Source organism: Lycorma delicatula, chromosome 8 (assembly GCF_047948215.1).
Source record: "Lycorma delicatula isolate Av1 chromosome 8, ASM4794821v1, whole genome shotgun sequence".
NCBI classification, from domain to species: Eukaryota; Metazoa; Arthropoda; class Insecta; order Hemiptera; family Fulgoridae; genus Lycorma; species Lycorma delicatula.
This window is the reverse complement of record NC_134462.1, coordinates 106,014,670-106,032,760: the sequence shown is the minus strand read 5'-3', so window position 1 is coordinate 106,032,760 and position 18,091 is coordinate 106,014,670. Positions and strand designations below refer to the sequence as shown.

Sequence of the window (18,091 nt, the reverse complement as noted above, 5' to 3'; positions counted from 1 at the left end):
CAAAGATAGCTGATTTAGAGGTATACCTCTCTTTGTCTACAGTCCGTTCAAAAAGTTTGTGAAGATCTCTCTCATCCTCATCACAAATCACAAGTTATCTTTCACAATTCAAGTTATTGTAGAAAGTTTTTATAAAAACATTTATATGATACAATGATTAACTCAATATTTATTTAATATTCATAAGCATTGAAATTGTTCTATTAATTAAATAGAATTATGAAATTTTATCACTTAATATTAACTAAGGTACAATGCGCATGCACTGCACTGTGCGACAATGACAACTACACCTCTAAATCCATTAGTCTCACGTTCGTTTTCCGCTCACGTTGGACATAGGCAGTGCCCATTCCAGTATGTCTATATTTCAGTGATTTTAGTGTGCAAACGTACTGTTGAGTAAACTGTCTACAATAACTCGATTGTTTTTTCAACGGTTTTTTACAAATGAGATACTATTTTTGTTCAAAATAAAATGCTTAATAAATTTTGTAATAAGTTAAAATTTGATCAAACAAATAATTACAAAGATGTTGATGATTTAAAAATTAAGATGGCCGCCATTTTGAAATTTTTGAAGGTGACGTTTAACATGTTTTATTTTTTTTTTAGAATAAGACAGTAGTCTTAGATTTACCGAATATAATTAAAGTAGGTTTACCCGTTCCTGAGAAATAATTTTTTTTTATTGAAAATCACAAAATGGCGTCCAGAAGGAAAATAAATCAAAAAAGGACTTATTTCGATATGAACCTTTTTACTCATTTTGGTGTCCTGAATCAGTGTACCTGAAGTTCGGGAAATACGTCCCGGAACAGTCCGTGCGTGTGTGTGTGTGTGAGCTAGCGCGCGCGCGCGCGCGTGTGTAATTCAGATGCGGTATGTAGGCTTCTTAAAAAAAAAATCCTTCCAAGAGTTAATTCTTAAGAATCATAAAAAAATTTTTTTCTTTTTAGAGCACCACATTAAATCCTCTTTTTTTGAGTTTCTGTACATTTTACGACATAGGAGTTATGGAAAATCTTGCATAAAATATAGCCCGTTGTTTTCTTTTTGTTTGCTGCTTTTAAATAATAGCACATTAAAAAATGCAGTAGTGTACTTAACAGTGCAATTTTCGTGCGGTTAAAGAACAATTCAAAAATATTCCAATAGGTCGGTTTTAATATTGGTGCCATTAATAAACAAAATGCTTCAAATGTTCTCGGTAAAGACAGTAATGGATTTTTTTACGATAAAATTATTGCAGTACGTAAATAGTTTAGTTATGTTAATTATATGCTTACATTTGAAATCGTATGTATGAAACGCATATACATACATGATAGAAAAAAACTATTCAGAAATGTTATGCGGCATTTGAAAAAATTTCATCGGAATTTCAACAATTTTTTTTTTTCAATAACTCTTTTTGTTCTCCAAGTCTTTGTCAATATTTTGATTTCGGGAGATCACAAATTCAGCGGAGCTATTGTCACTGCTTTTGCTATCGTTGATGTTTTTCGGTTTACATGGCAACTCCGTCCGTTTCATAATCATTCTGTTCTATTTTAAAGACTATTTGTATTTGCAGCGCTGCTTTCAATATTCAGCCGACATTTCAGAAAATGTTTTCTCACCCGTTTATTTTATTATATTTTGGCGACGTTATAATTCTTTTATTTTCTCCAATCAGATCAATCGGGTTCAATTGAAGGCGATACGGTGTCAATTTTAATACATTGTGGCCGTAATCTTCAATATTTTGCCGGAGTATTATTCTTCATGTCGAGATTTATTCAGTATTAATAATTCACACGGTTTAATTATAATTACTTGCTGAGCACGGAATATTTCTACTTTATAGCTATTCTAACAATTATTGTTTTCTGCAATTTGATTTCGGTGTAATTTTACGTTTTGATAGCGAGCGTTGCCGATTACCAGAACTGAACGTGGTGAAAGGTTTCGTATCCAGTTTGTTTCTACCATTTCTTTTTTAGTGCTTAGCATTCATATTCTTTCCCGATTCTCATTGCTTCTGGACTGATTTAAACATCAGCCCGTGAACTTAATTCATGATTTATCCTTTTCCGGAATTTTCTTCTTAGATTACACTTGAAATTGCTGTAGCGCATAAAATTGCGAAAAACGGGTCTGTGATATTTTTTCATAATTTTTACTCGAATTGATAACAGTATTAAAATATATTTAAAAACTGGATAGAAATATATTATTATTCACATTTATATAATTTATACATTAGTAACGTAGTTCGAAGAATTAAGAAAAAAATTCATTTTTGTAACAATCGCAGTAAAGTTAACTGTTTTATTTTAATAGTCGATAGTTCTTTTTGTATACGTTCACTTGTCGATGCAAACCGTTACGTAGCAGATAATATTACTTTGATGAGTTTGGTGGTGTGTACTTTTGTAGTGGAGAATTAAAATAAAATTCAATATTGTACTTTAATATGTAAAAATCGGATGTTGTATTTTCACATTTTAATACCTGGAGTATTACAAAATAATACGGCAAGACCGTTAATTATAAGTAGAAGTATAATCTTTTATATGGCTGACCTGGCAATGCTTCGCTATTGCTAGATTTGAGTATATATATATATATATATATAGATACATAGATAAATTAAATGAACATTAATGAAAGTCTGATAAAACATTAAAATACTGAACATTGCGGAACATCACAAAATTTAACTTTTCCCCTCTTTTCCTCTTCACCTCTTCCAACACTTGCATTTTTAACCCCATCCCCGCTTCTTTCCCTCTTTTCCTTTTTTCCCTTCTTTCTTTTTTTGCAAAAATATTTATTTTCACGTAACTAATATATATTCTGAATATGAGCCAAATCGGGCCATAACTACATTTTTTTTTTTTAAATATCTCGACCCCCAGCGTCATCTAACGGGTCCAAACTAATTTAGAAACCTTCGTGGGCGTGCGCACAACAATTCACAAAAGTTTCATTGTAATCGGATGTATGGTGTAGGAACGCATATGTGACAAACAAACAAACATTCATTTTTATATACAAGATTAAATAATATTTCTAATGTAATCGCATCACCAGGAGGCTATTTGTATTCAATCTCTTTTATTCAGTTCGGTAACCTAGAACTTTCAGGACACTTTTATAAAAGAGGTCAATCCGCTGTTTTTTTCAGCGGTCTTTACTTTAAAGTACTTATGAATCGACACTGATACATATCACGTTTTGATTTATCAAAATTACTTAAATTTACATTATTACAGGAGGATAATTGTTATGATTTGTGATCGATTTGTTAAAATAAAGCCTTAATCATTTTTTTTTTTTTCATAATTGGTCTTAAACCAAATTCTCTTTTATTTTGGGTGATCGAATTCATTAAAATATTAATAATTATTGCTAAACCACTAATATCGTTAAACTTAGTGGTTATCTCTGTCATTACAGAGTTTTTCCAATGTTTCTTTTAGATCGATTTTAGAATTTCAAGTATTTTTATGTTTTAAAATTTTGAATACTTAGAAATTAGTTTGGGTTTGGATTTTATTGTTTTGGATCGCTTAAAATCCGTTTTCTCTTAAAGCGTTCGTGGAGCCTGCGATCGGTCGATAAAAAGATGGAAGTAATATACGCGATATTTTTTAATGGATTCACGGATGGTTGTTATTGGTGTAATTGAAAGTGGAGATAAGTCCGGTCGTTACCGAGAGAGGATACCACGCGATGATTATGTTCCTCGATTATTATAGGGTCTCCCGATCAGGGAACGGTCTGTATGCGAGTGGATTAGCAAAGACTGTCCTTCCTCTTTCTTTTTTTGATTTCTCAAGAATTAGTCGGGATATTATCTTTAGGATCTTATTTACTAGAGGTAACTAAAACAGAATTTGTCGAATCATCCCATTTATTACATTATATTGTATTTTATATACTAACATTTTTAAAAAAATAATATTTCAAAAAGATAGAAGATTAATTAAAGTATTGTATGTAAATCAGAAAACGGCTATAAAAATAATGGGTTTTCAAAAACGAGTCGTTTGATCTAGAAAGAGTAATGATGCTAGGTTGTTGCCGGCCTTGTTTAATGTTTATTTGAAGATACGATCAAAATACTTTAGAAGAAGATGAAGGAATAAATATAGAAGGGGAAAGAATAAATGGCACAAGCTTCGCAGATTATGTGGTTTCTTTGGAGGATATCGAACAAATAATTTTAAAACCAGAGACGTTATGGCAGCATAAAATGGAAATAAATGTTAGAAAAGCTAAAGTAATGAGAATAAGCTAACATATGCACAATAGAATTGAACAAATCACAAAATGGAGTTAGAGTGAAATAAGTGTTATATTTGAACTCTTCCCTTTACAGATGTGAAATATGAACATTAAGAAAAAGGAAAATGGAAGGATGAACGTATTTGATATGTAAGCTCTACGTAAACTTATTTTGCTATACATTTACGGTAGCTGTTTTGTTCGTTGCCGGATAATATTCGTTAGGTTCAAACAATAAGCCGCTTTACTTTACCCGTTTCTCGGTGAGATTCGATACAAAGTCGTGCATTTTTTTAATCGCTATATAAATATTATTTAATTTTTAAAGAATGCGCTTAATTATCTTGAAATAATTATTAGCATTTTATTATTTTATTTGAATTAATAAAATAATAAATTAAGAAACAATACGTCAGTACGACGTAAATTAAAAATTAAATAATCGGATACAACGAATAAAAGATGAGTAGAGTTTTGTAAACTTCTTAAACGCAATGTCGCATAATTACAGATAGGTTAATTTGAGTATGTAAAAACTACAAGTAAAATTCTTGATATGCCGGTACAACGTGGTATTTTTATAATAACGTAATCCAAAATTTTGTTTTATCATATCTATTTTCGGCATAAAAAATTCGAATCGTTAACTCGGGCGAACCGGTTTGGTGTATATAGATGAATCATACTTTTACGTTTTATCCAGACCGGTAAACCGTGACTTCCCGACCTATGCCTATAGGGGAGATTTAACACGTTAATTAAATACTTAATGCTTACGTTTTTACCTTCAGCTAGATATGCAGCTAAAAAACTGCATATCGAATTACATTGTGCAGGTTTGTTTCCCTTATTTTAAAAGATTTTCTGTGACATAGAGTAAATAAGTTTAAATGCAAAACAAGATTGCATTATGTAGGTTGCAGAATATACAGTAATAGTAAATAGGAAGAAGTTGTATGCCGTCCGGTTGACCTTGAGAGTCTGGATACGGTTTTAGATGAGTGGTATTTTATAAGCGGTCAGGTCGGCTCTGCACGTATTACAGCTTTAGTCTGTGGTCTGCTTACCGCTGACTAGGCTTTGGTCCATCGTAAAACGTATCGGGTAGGTCAGGTACAGGCGGCCTCATAATTATAATAGGCCCTCCACTCGACGCGAAATGCATCGCGTGCAAAATAATAATAGTTTTCTTATTCTTGTACTGTAAGCTATCAAACTTTCTTTGATCCTCGGTCTAATCGTAAATGTTTTATCGTTATCAATATTATTATTAAATGTATGTACTTATGTAAATTTTCTTTTTTTTTCTTATTTAGTAGATCTCTCACCTTGAACAGAATGAATGGTCGGACAGGTTTTCTGTAAAGATTAATTTAAGGGAATAATTCTGTATACATATTTTTTCGAATTGCGCAGTTAATATATGTCAGCATATCACGTGTTTTACTAGTGATTTTTATAATTCAAATAAGCAGATATGTACTTCTGCAACTTTGCGTTTTAGAAGTTTACAAACACTATTCATTTTTTATTTGTTTTATTCGATTATTTACTTTTTAATTTAGGTCGTATTGACGTATCGTCTATATTATATTATAAATTATTTATTATGTATTTATTAAAATTTATTATTCCTTAATAGTAGGTTAATTATTTATATACGGTTAGCTTTTTTATAATGTACAATTAGGATAAATTGTATACCGTAGTTTAAAATTTTAATACAGTTTTTATCTTTCATTCGTTGAATTGACACTGTATTCGGTCTGTTTTATCACTATGTTCTTTTACCTTCTCATATTCATCTGAATTGTATTTTTTTTAAATCATCCTTATTTTAAATTAAGAAGTAAAAATATACAAATTCGATGTGCATATTATACTTAACACAGTTGTAAACTGTGAAAGTGTAAATTAAAAAAAAATCGATTTCGTCAGAATCCCGACTTAAAAAACTAAAACTTAATGTACTCTTGAAGAGATAAGATAATAATATGAACTTATTATTAAAGAATTCGGGATTCTCGGGAAATCATGTTTCCTATAAAAGATTTTTTCCCGTATTTTAAAAGTTCTTCACAGCTTTTATTAATTACTCCACAAAACAGAATTGGCAGTAGTTAAATAAATATAAAACAATAAATCCGGGAAACTCCACTTTAATAATTTATTACTTAAGGCGGCAAAAGAAGTAATTTTTATTTTCTAAGTTCAAGACCGAAAAACACAAAGATGGAAAATAGCCTCTTAAAAATTAAATTTATTTTAGGATTGAAACACTTATTTCACTATTAAAAACCTGGTTATCGAGTCGATTTAAAGTGTAAAAAAACCAAGCTTTTTGGCTCTTCAAATTTAAATTGTAATGCGATCCATTGAAACGGGTAATTAAAAGAAGTATTTTTTTCTTTTAAAAGAAAGAAAGCGTGTGGTTTACGTTCTATAAAAAATGGCAACATTTTTGTAAAGGCATTTATACGGATTTGATACTAGTCGTGGATACCGGTGTTCTTTGCCGGTTGGGTTTCAATTAACCACACATCTCAAGAATGGTCGAACTGAGACTGTATAAGATTACACTTCGTTTACACTCATACATATCATCTTCATTCATCCTCTGAAGTAATACATGAACCGTAATTCCCGGAGGCTAAACAGGAAAAAATAGGCAACAACCCATCGGGTTATTCTAGTGGTGAACGCGTCTTCACAAATCAGCTGATTTCGAAGTCGAAGGTTCCAACGTTCAAATCTTAGTAAAGACAGTTACTTTTATACAGATTTGAATATTAGATCGTGGATGCCGGAGTTCTTTGGTGGTTGGATTTCAATTAACCACACATTTCAGAAATGGTTGACACCTGGGATTGTACAAGACTACACTACACTTACACTCATACATATCATCTTCTGAGGTAATACCTGACGGTCATTCCCGGAGGCTAAACAGGAAAAAAATAGCAATAACGGTCCTTTGGACGCTATATCTGTATCCACAGGATGATGCGGTTCTCGTTGTCGTTAAAGTCTGGATAATGAATATTGAAAAAAAAGGGTTTTACGTCAAAGAAATTCGTGTTAATAAATATAAGAACGCGTAACTAAACGCGTAAGAACGCGTATAAATATAAGAACTGTAACGCGTAACTGCTATGAAGCCGGTTTCCCGGTTTCATTTTTTTGCAGAGGTTAATAATTATTAATAAATCAATATATTTAAATTTAATAAAAAAAGTTAAAAAATATATTTATGTGAAGTTGGATTTGAACCGATTTATCCATGGTTACGGATCCGATACGTTTTCACTTGCACCACAAAAAAATAATTATTGTTTTGTTTTCACTTGAGCGACGTGAAACAAAATTAATATATAAAACTAATATAAAATGCTGATACGGAAACCACAGAAAAAAGTGATGCGATGTGGTGTTCACCACAATGTAATTGTGCAACTGTCCACTTTATTAAAGAATTGGAGGATCGTATCTCACTTTCAAATGAAATGAGTTTAAATGAAGTGCAGCAAAGAATGCGTAATGTAATTTAATAGGCGTACAAGGAAGTTATGTGGTGTCTACATCAGATTTTTAATACTGATATGGGTTTCCGTCTATTATGATAAGGTGAAATACAGTAGCAATTCGTTTATGAAACCATACACCGATTCATAAAACGTAAGCAGTAACGTTATAAAGATCTATTGTCGGGCTTTTAAGTAGTTATTTATCAACGAAAGACACTAATCGACTTTGTATTTTGCAGTTTTGTTGATGCGTCTTGAATTACAGTATTTAAATGCTTTCTGAGTACGTCCCGTAGTGAGCTGTTATTCTGTCTTTTCTCTTCACATCAAATGGCAGCGTGTAATGCATTGTTTTATATGTACGAGAACATTGTGCATTCATTTGCATCGGTGCGTAACAGGAAGCTTATCATGATAAAACTTTATCTGCAAAAATGATGTGTATTTTTAAGTGAAGGAAATTTATATTTAAAAAAAAAAATTAAAAACGCTGGCAAAGTATTGCATGATTTTCCCGGCTATTAATAATAAAAATTAAGAGTTAGAGCCAAAAAACACAAAATATATATGTGTTTATTTATTTTTTTAGTGATAGGGAATAAATTTAAAAAAAAAAATTTTTTTTAATATTTATGTATAGGTTAAGATAACAAATTTCTGTAAATTAAGTTTTCTCTAAATCTATTATACTCCCTTATTTTAGCCTGTATTGAAAACTCCCTGCAATACAGGCTAAAATAAGAAAAATAAATTTTCCAAGAAACTTCTCTGCATTTTAGTTTCCGGGTGTATAATTAAAAAAGTTTTTTTAAGATATTTCTTGATATGTGAAGTATAGACTTTCAAAAATCTTTAGAAAAAATATTTAAACCGAAGGGATATCAAACAAAAATCATGAATTTATATTTTAAGAGGTAGGGGTTGATTTATAAAAAAAAAATTATTTATATATGCATTGTACGTAGGTAACAAATTTACTTTTATAAAGTCTTCTCTGAAGTTTTTCTGAAGAAAATAGAAATTAATTTTTCGTGATATTCCTCCACCACTTTAACGAATTAAAAAAAAAAATGTTCAGTTCCTTTATATATATACAAATATTTGAATCAAATTTGTTCGGTCAGTCCTAAGATATACGGTCAAAAGCATACATATATCCCTGTACGCACATATAAACTTACGTACATACATTTTTGTTTGATCTAGATGAGAACTATTTGGACCCTAAAATGTAAATATTTGAAAAAATCAATTTTAGGACTTGATCACCATACTTTCCAAGCCTTCCCCTTTTGTTTATTTATTTAACCCTGCCTCCCGGAACCATACCCCCGATTAAGCTTGAACACGGTTCCGGGAGGTGCCTTCACCTCTAGCCGCCAGATGAGAAAACGCCAGACCCGACTATGTCGTTCCCGGCCTCCATCACCCAGCAACCGGGACTCGGTCCTTTGTGTTTCGCCTCTAACAGGGACACCCCCCGAAGGGATGGCCCCGCCCGGACTCGGTCTTTTAGCTCAGGGGCTCGAGAGTCCCCAGCACTTCCACTATCGCCACCCGTGCAAGAACGGGCGAATGGCAGCTCCGTACGGAGTTGTCCCTCACCACCTCGCTTCCCGATGTTTCATTTGAAGTGTTCCCGACACAAAACCCGTCCCAGTGTCGAAGTCCACCAATTTTAATGAAGTGAATTTCTTAACAGGATATCTCATCATCGAATTTTCTTGATTCCATCTTGGTCGGGCGTTTAGTTATGAAGATCAATTTTTCTCGTTTCATAAACCCCCATTCGTTGTTCCATCTTAATAGATTGAATTTTCTCTTTCGATCACCCTATTAAATTTCGATTCGTTTCAGTCTTTTGTCTTCACATGGTTTTCTCTCTTCTCCTAAATTTAATTTCGATTTATTTTTTAGATTATCATTCCTCTCCCGAGCTAATAAAATCTGTAAACCGCCGTAGTTTTCTCAAAATATTCGTTTTCAATTATTCTCTTTTAGGTACTTACGTATTAACGCCACCGCAGCTACAGCTTTATTTAAAAACAAAGTTGTCAATTGGATTTGGGTGGAAAATGAACAGTCTCTTTATTAATTTTAATAAATGGTTATTTATATCTATTTATTTTATAAATATAATTTAACCAAACTCTTAACCTACGCTCGCTTCGCCGTACTGCGTAACATCGTTCCAACGATGGTCCCTACCTCGAGATGCCTCAGCGCTCTCCTTATTATGGTACGGGAGGGAGGATAAGGGCAAGCTACGGTTTACCCTTATCTCTCCCTTACCTTCCCTGCCACTTTACCATAGCTGCTATTCTAGTTGTATTCGCCGGGAAAGTAAAAATATATATAATTTGCAAAACGTTTTTATAACAGTTTTACTATTTTTCTTCAAATCCTTGACAATTGTCAAGGATTATTTATAAAAACTAAATAAGTTAATTCTAATTATCTGTTCAGTGAATAATTATTTCTGGATATCTAAGGTCTCGCCCGCTTGTAACTGTTAAATATAAATCTAGTTAATATTTATCTATTTAATTTAGTTCTATTAATTTTTGAACGAATTACTTCTTGCAAATAAATACGATTATAATTTACTTAATTTCAGTCTATCGACATATTCATTATTTGGTCGCAGAACTAATGTCACGTAATTTTTGTTTTTATTTCAGGAACTTGGAAGTATTATGCTGGTCGTTACGTCTACTGGGAAGATAGTTTTTGTTCCTCATACCGTGGAACAGGTGCTTGGATATCCACAGGTAAGAAAGCTGGTGTTTCTGTTTAAAAATTGTTTCGCACTGATATACGAGCGTGAACAAAAATTACTGTTAGATTATTACCGATAGTATTAAATAGAACATTTTCTTTACATAAATTTCGGTTGGCCATTGTAGATCGATCGCTTTTTTTTGTATTCGACATATACAGGTCGCATATCGACCCGCTTCGGACTTTTTACATTGTAACTTCAGGTATTGACTGTTAACTGAAGAGACTTCGGTAGAAGGATTTTCTGGCTAAAGAATCCTAAAACTTGTTTCTGTGACAATTATTGAGCGATTTGATGGAGAGTTGGACAAGGTTAAAACAGGAATGACTAGCCGACATTAAATAGAAATTTAAAGGAAAATATAAGGATTCTTTACTAGATTGATTCCTTTTAGTTAGTTCAGCATTACCTTTAGAACGATCATGATCTTTTTGAATGGAAAATGATTAAAAGAATTCTGAGAATAAGGATTTTATTCATGTTTTCCCCCCCCCCCCATCAATTTAATACATACAGCAGGGTGACATTACTGACTATTATTTGAATCTCAGCATTTTTTCGGTGTAGTGTACGTCTTAATTTAGGCGACCGTGTTAAAACATAAATATTTAATCGAACAGAACATTTTTCGGTTGTATATTAGAATCAATTTTCAATTTTAATGAAGTGAGTTTCCTAACAGGTAATCTCATCATCTAATTTTCTGATTTCATCTAGCTGGAGCGTTTAGTTATGCAGATCTATTTTTCTCATTTCATAAACCCCCACTCTTTGTTTCATCTTAATAGATTGAATTTTCTCTTTCGATCACCCTATTAAATTTCGATTCGTTTCAGTCTTTGTCTTCACATGGATTTCTGTCTTCTCCTAAATTTAATTTCGATTTATTTTTTAGATTATAATTCCTCTCCCGAGCTTATAACATGTATAAACCGCCGTAGTTTTCTCAAAATATTCGTTTTCAATTATTCTCTTTTAGGTACTTACGTATTAACGCCACCGCAGCTACAGCTTTATTTAAAAACAAAGTTGTCAATTGGATTTGGGTGGAAAATGAACAGTCTCTTTATTAATTTTAATAAATGGTTATTTATATTTATTTATTTTATAAATATAATTTAACCAAACTTAACCTACGCTCGCTAACCTTGACTAATTAACAGGAGTGTTTTGATTATTTAAATAATAAATAATTGCAATAATTACTGAATTTATTAAATAAATACTCAAAAAATTATGGTGTTAATTAGTCAAGGTTAGCGAGCGAAGCGAGCGTAGGTTAAGTTTGGTTAAATTATATTCTTTCGGTTATCGAAACCTTTTATATATCTTTTACAATATGGAAATCTTTCTATACGTAAACATCTAAAATGGTAATTAAAGAGGGATCCGTAACAAACTGCAACATAAGTAACCACTCGTTACTACTTATAATCTAATCGCATGATAAAGCTACAAATACTTCTTACACAAATATATTATCTCGTTTGAATTAATCTTTTTGTGCCGATTCATTTCGCGTCAGTTAATTTATTATGTCACTCGTTAATTTAAATTTATGTTTATTTGTACGGTTATTGATATTAACATTTAAAAATGTTAATAAAAAAATAAAAACCTAAAGATATTTTTTATCATTGTAATAGTTACACGCTGTTGAAAGTTTCTGGAAACATTTTTACTTCATACAAGAAAAAATAAATTAAAAAAATAAATATATAAAATTAGCCAAATTTTTGAAGGAATGATAATACTAATTTTTGAAAAAGTTTAATCGTCACTACTGTTTAAAGTAGTGAGCTTCGACGCTAATTTACGTCACAATAAAGAATTGTGTATACGTTCGTTGCAGTAATTTGAGTGTTTGTTCGTCGGTCCTATGTTCTACAAAATTGTTATTATATATCCAGTGTTTATATATTTTATATAAATCCAAATAAAAATTAAGGGTACAGTGGAGGAAATGAAAACCGAATTTGTTCTTACTTTTTCTCCATTTTCGAATCTGATAATTCGACACGCTGTGACGATGTAAACTATAACTGTTATTTGAATAAACGTATCTTTGTTTTTTCCCCAAATTAAATTACTTATTTTTACCTAAGAAATAAAATTGACCGAACGTTTTACTATCGGGATATTATTAAATCAAAATGTTGAAATGGAATTTAAAAAAGACGTGAATATATGGATTTTTTTTGTAGAAACTGTGGGGTTAAAAATTGATTCCGAATTTTAGTGAAATAATTTCAATCCTTTATATAGGTATGAATTCCTGTGAAAAAAAAACGTTCCAACGTTTCAGATGGATTTTATATAAACTAAAAAAAAAAAATAGTTTTTATGTCCGAAAGTCAAATAGTTAATTATTTTATGTTACACTTATTAAACTAACGTGTTGGTAAAAATATTTACCAAAATTAAACGAAATGTATTAACATTTTGATCGGGGGACCTATTACTATTAGATAATTTATTACATATATTTAAGAAATCGAACAAGAACTTTAGAATTTAACGATAAATCTATTGAAAAGGAATAAGTATTTACATTCGATTATCGAGAGTAGAGTTTTCATATCGATTTGATGAAGATGTAGAATGCTTAAAGGAATTAGTTAATTTTCATTTAATTGGAAGAAATCTATAACACGGATGACGATCCCGAAGTGATCTTATTTACGCCGCTACGATTCTTGAATAAGCAAATTTATAACGTTTACTTTTCATCAAAATCCAATCGAACTTATTACAATAACATTTTGTCATCGTTTAAGTATCGGTTACCAGCCGGCAAGGAAAATTAATTAGATTACGTAACCTTTTTTTTTTTTTTTTTTTTTTTAATTCTACACGTGTTTTTTATTGTTACCTAAAAATACTAAACTACGTTCCCGATCGATTTTCGATACGAACCAGGTTTAGTACAAAGGGTCCTTTCCGCTAAAGGAGTTATCGCATGGTGGCCCGTTCCTTTCCGCCTGAAAACACACATAATTGACTAACGATCGGATCGCTAGAAAATCTCTAACCGTATTCCGTACGAAAAACTTTTCGAAAGAAACTTTACGAAACACATTTTCTAAAATAAAGCTGGCAACACAGTTGTAGGACTTTCCCTTCACGCGACTAAAAACATCCTACAGCTGTGGGTTGTTTCTGATGCGCTACTTACACACACGACGTAATTTAAAGTATTTATTATTTTATTTAGATATAATATTTTTATCATTTATTTAATTCAATGATTTTAATTAAAGCGCGCGCGCGTACCGTATTTAATTCGCGCAGTAATGCCGTTACTAGCGGCGTCGGTCGACACTTAACTAAACTATTGTAATTTCGCAACTTATATAGCACAAATTTCGGCAGACTGGTGTAGCCGCGAGGATTAACACACTAGGTACCGAGTTAACCGGGAGATCGAGTTACTTTTTTACACTTTAAATATTATTCGTATCTATATTGCTTTATTTATTGCTTTTTATTTAATTCGGTATACATCTTTACTTCCTTGAACGAAGTAAAGGAAGTTTTGTGATCGCAAAAAATTTCGGTTTTCAGATTTCAACGGAAATATCCTTTTTGACCATCCCTGAATCCATTTTGATTAGTTTCGGCGTGACGTCTGTACGTACGTATGTATCTCGCATAACTCAACAACGATTAGCCGAAGGATGTTGAAATTTTGGAATTAGGACTATTGTAACGTGTAGTTGTGCACCTCCCCTTTTGATTGCAATTAATTGGACCCAAAGTGTCCAAAAAATCCCCCCCCCAAAAAAAATGGATTTCTGATTTATTTCTTATCTTTAGTAATAAGCCCTTATTGAGAAATTTTCAACGATTTATCATAAATGGTACTTTTTTTCATTGATTCCAGAGTTATAGCCAAATAAAATTTTATTAATGACATATTTGGATCTTACAAGGGAAGGCACGGCACATCGATTCAAATCAGACTTCCATCTCCTTTTTTTAATTTAAATATATTGATTTATTAATAATTGTTAACCTCTGATTTAAAAAAAAAAATTAAATTAAATAATAATTCAATAATAAATTTAAAAAAAAAAAATCAGAAGTTATTAATGAAATAAAATGTTATGTACTTTTCATTTTATTAAAAAAATGTGTATATGTAATTTAATATGCGTGCAAGAAGTCATGTATTTGTCCTCATCAGATTTTTAATTGTACATTATTTTCAGGTGGGCGTAATTAATAACTAGAACACGAGGAAATTTTAATGTAATAAATCTATTTCTGCATGATTATTTAACAAAGTTAAATATTTTAAACGATTAATAATTAATATATTTTAGTCTGGAATGTACTTAACATATGTTATTTAATAATTATAACAGAATTGTCGTTTTTTCATAGACGCTTCAAAAACAGTAAGCAAAATTGTAATAATTATAACAAAGAAACAAAATGGGGAAAAAATATTATCCTATCTAAACTAAAAAAAAAAACGTTATGATCACTTTAAATGAATATTTAATCAATCTTTTTAATTTAATAATATATGAACGATTCCGAACGATTTGCAAACATGTATTAGTCGAATACTATCATCAATTATTTATATCCCCCTTACGCTTAGACTTTAATTATATTGAAAATAATATTTTTACTCTGATAAAAACTGATGCAATCGGTCCTTTCATCTCATATACTTCGATATTGATAATAATCTTCAAACGTAAAAACATTTTGGAATTCGTATGAGCGGTGAAAATTGTAAGCTACATTCCTTTTTTTACTTTCCCGTCTTGATAGCTCTGTAGCAGAGCTACAGGTCTAGAAGGGAAAGTATTGTAAACGATCCAGTTTGGACATATGCGGTTTTTACCACCGAATCTTGACGTGTTGACATCTAACGAACCCAAAAAACAGGATGATAATGTTCGTATATGTACGTGTGTGTGTGTGTGTGTGTGTGTCCGGTGTTGGCCTCTAAATCACCTTTCATCTCTAGAACTACTGGACCGATTTTTACCAAACTTGGTCAGCTTATTTCTATATATGGGACATTGATGCCATTAAATTTCCAACTTAAAAGGTCAAGGGTATGAGGCTGTAAACAAGGTCACCTTGGGTATCTTGCGGTTTCGCCTAATTAAGGTCATATTTTTCTTAGGCGCATTTGTTATTTCCAAAAAAGATTTTTTTTTTTAAATCGTACCCATACCCCAAATAATGCTATTGTAGTTGCCTCTGATATGTTGTGACGTCATAGGTGAGCGGGAGAATTAAATAAATGATTAATATTGAAAGTGTAAAAAAAAGTAATTCGGTCTGGCTGGATCTCGAAAACTCGATCGCCCGGTCGATTCGGAGGCTTAATCTGGCGTGTTAAGCCTCGCGGCTACACCATTATACCGACCGTTTAAGCGAAATTTGTTCTATGTAAGTTGTGAAATTACATGAATTTAGTTAGTGCCGGCCGTCGCCGTTAGTACCGTCACCCGCATTAAATTAAGTACAGTTGAATTAAATACGCGTTTAGTTAGAATCACTGAATTAAACGAAAACAAAATGTTATGCTTAATTTAAATGATAAATACATTAAATTAAGTTTCGTATGTGTGTATGTATGTGTCAGCGATTCATCAGAAACGACTGTGTTGTCAGCTTTTTTTATTTTTAATCAGAACCTGTTACTCGCCTTTCTGTTTGCCTTTTATGTATCTGCGTATGAAAAAAGCATTTTTGTTTTTCATACAGACAACTTTTTTTGTCGTCCTATCTGTTTTCTAAATAAAACTAATACTATTAAGTATAAAACCTTAGAGCTGCTGAAAAATATAACATATTAAAAAATCTACTTCAAAAATTAAAAATAGTTTTTTTTTATTGTTTTGAATTACGTAGAGATTCAAGAATTCGGAATCGTTATAATTTTTAATGTTGATAGTAGAAACTTTGTTTGCCAATTTGTAAACATCAAAATTATGAAAGTATTTTTTATTTTTATTACATTTTCTATTTTCTCGATTAGAGCTATATTGCTGATGCAGTATGGTAGGTGTAAAGAAAAACATTTTGATGGTAGGCCAAAATTTTGCAAATGCCGACATTTCAAGACCGCTTAATCCTAAAAGAAAACGTTATAGAAATTTATGGAAGATTTATGTACTTGCGTTGGCTTGTACTTTGATCAACATCTCCCGACCAGTTCAAAATAAATTTGCCGAATATTCTCATGAATATGAGATTGATGGCATTAAATTTTGAACAAATTAAATAAAAATATTTTTTAAGAAATCTAAAAATTGGATTACCCAGTGAACATAACTGGAAAATAATTTTGTTTTGAACAAAGTAGTATTTAAGTTGTCTATTTGCCTAAGACCACAATGAAAAGCATGGAGCTCAACCTCACTTGTAGTTGCACCATAACTAGTTCATCCAAAAAGATTCCTAGATATTGTATGTTGAAGCTATAATTTCCATTTTGCATCAAAACCATTGTGATACTCAAAGAATTTATGTAGATATTGAATATGAAAGCGCCCCCCTTGCTTTTTATTGTAGTCTTGCGAAAATAAACAACATATTTTGTTGAAAACCAAACTTTCTTTTACAGGATGATTCAAAGAAACAGGAAATTTTAAAAATTAAATAACGTTAATGAAAAATTTTTTTTAGAAAATGAATTTTATTTCATGTAATTGTACAAATGTTGCCATTTTAGGATACATACATTATAGTTTATTTTTTAAAGATGACATCTTCCAGGTGACCTCCTCTTCTACGTAAACACTCACGAAGTCTCTTCGTTAAATTGTTCACGGTTTGACGTAACATCTTAACTGGAATTTCCGCAATTGCTTCTCGGATCTTTGCCTTCAGTTCTTCCGTTGTAGCAGGTCTACTGTGGAACACTTTGCTTTTAAGGTGACCCCACAAAAAGTAATCGCAAGCTGAGAGATCAGGCGATCTGGGAGGACATCTAATGTCACCATTTCGTGGAATGACACGTTGTCCAATCGGCGTACAGCTGCCATCGATATTCGTGCAGTATGTGACGTTGCTCCGTCTTGTTGAAACCAGGCTGTGTTAAGAATCGGTGGAAATCTCTTTTGTTGTTCTACAACAAAGGATTCAAGCACGACTACGTAACGAGCCGACGTCACTGTAATCGCAAATTATAGTCGCCATCCTCAAAAAAATAAGGGCCTATAACACCGTAAGATGACATAGCACACCACATTCTCACTTTCTGGCTGTGCAACGGACGCTGGTGTAGCTGCGTAGGATTTTCTTGTGCCCAGTATCTGAAATTTTGTTTGCAAACAAATCCACTGAGGTGGAAATGCGCTTCGTCTGACATCCACTGTTCGTGAACAAACTCTTCGTTATCATTTATCTTCTGAAGCATTACATTACAGAATTGTGCTCGCACAACTGCATCGTTCGGTTTCAGTTCGTGGACGATCTGCAACTTGTACGGATGGAATTGCAACTCCTTCACTAACATTCTTCGAACACTTGAACTATG

General features: G+C 31.8%; 1 protein-coding gene across 3 annotated transcripts in view; it reads left to right on the top strand.

Moving 5' to 3' along the window:
• The window catches only part of LOC142328886 (basic helix-loop-helix ARNT-like protein 1), a 508,528-nt gene that overhangs the window by 434,836 nt on the left and 55,601 nt on the right, over window positions 1–18,091 (top strand). For all 3 annotated transcript variants that reach the window (XM_075373021.1, XM_075373020.1, XM_075373019.1), the window contains one exon: window positions 10,481–10,570. In XM_075373021.1, the coding sequence (XP_075229136.1) occupies window positions 10,481–10,570 (90 nt within the window). The remainder of the gene's footprint in view (window positions 1–10,480; window positions 10,571–18,091) is intronic.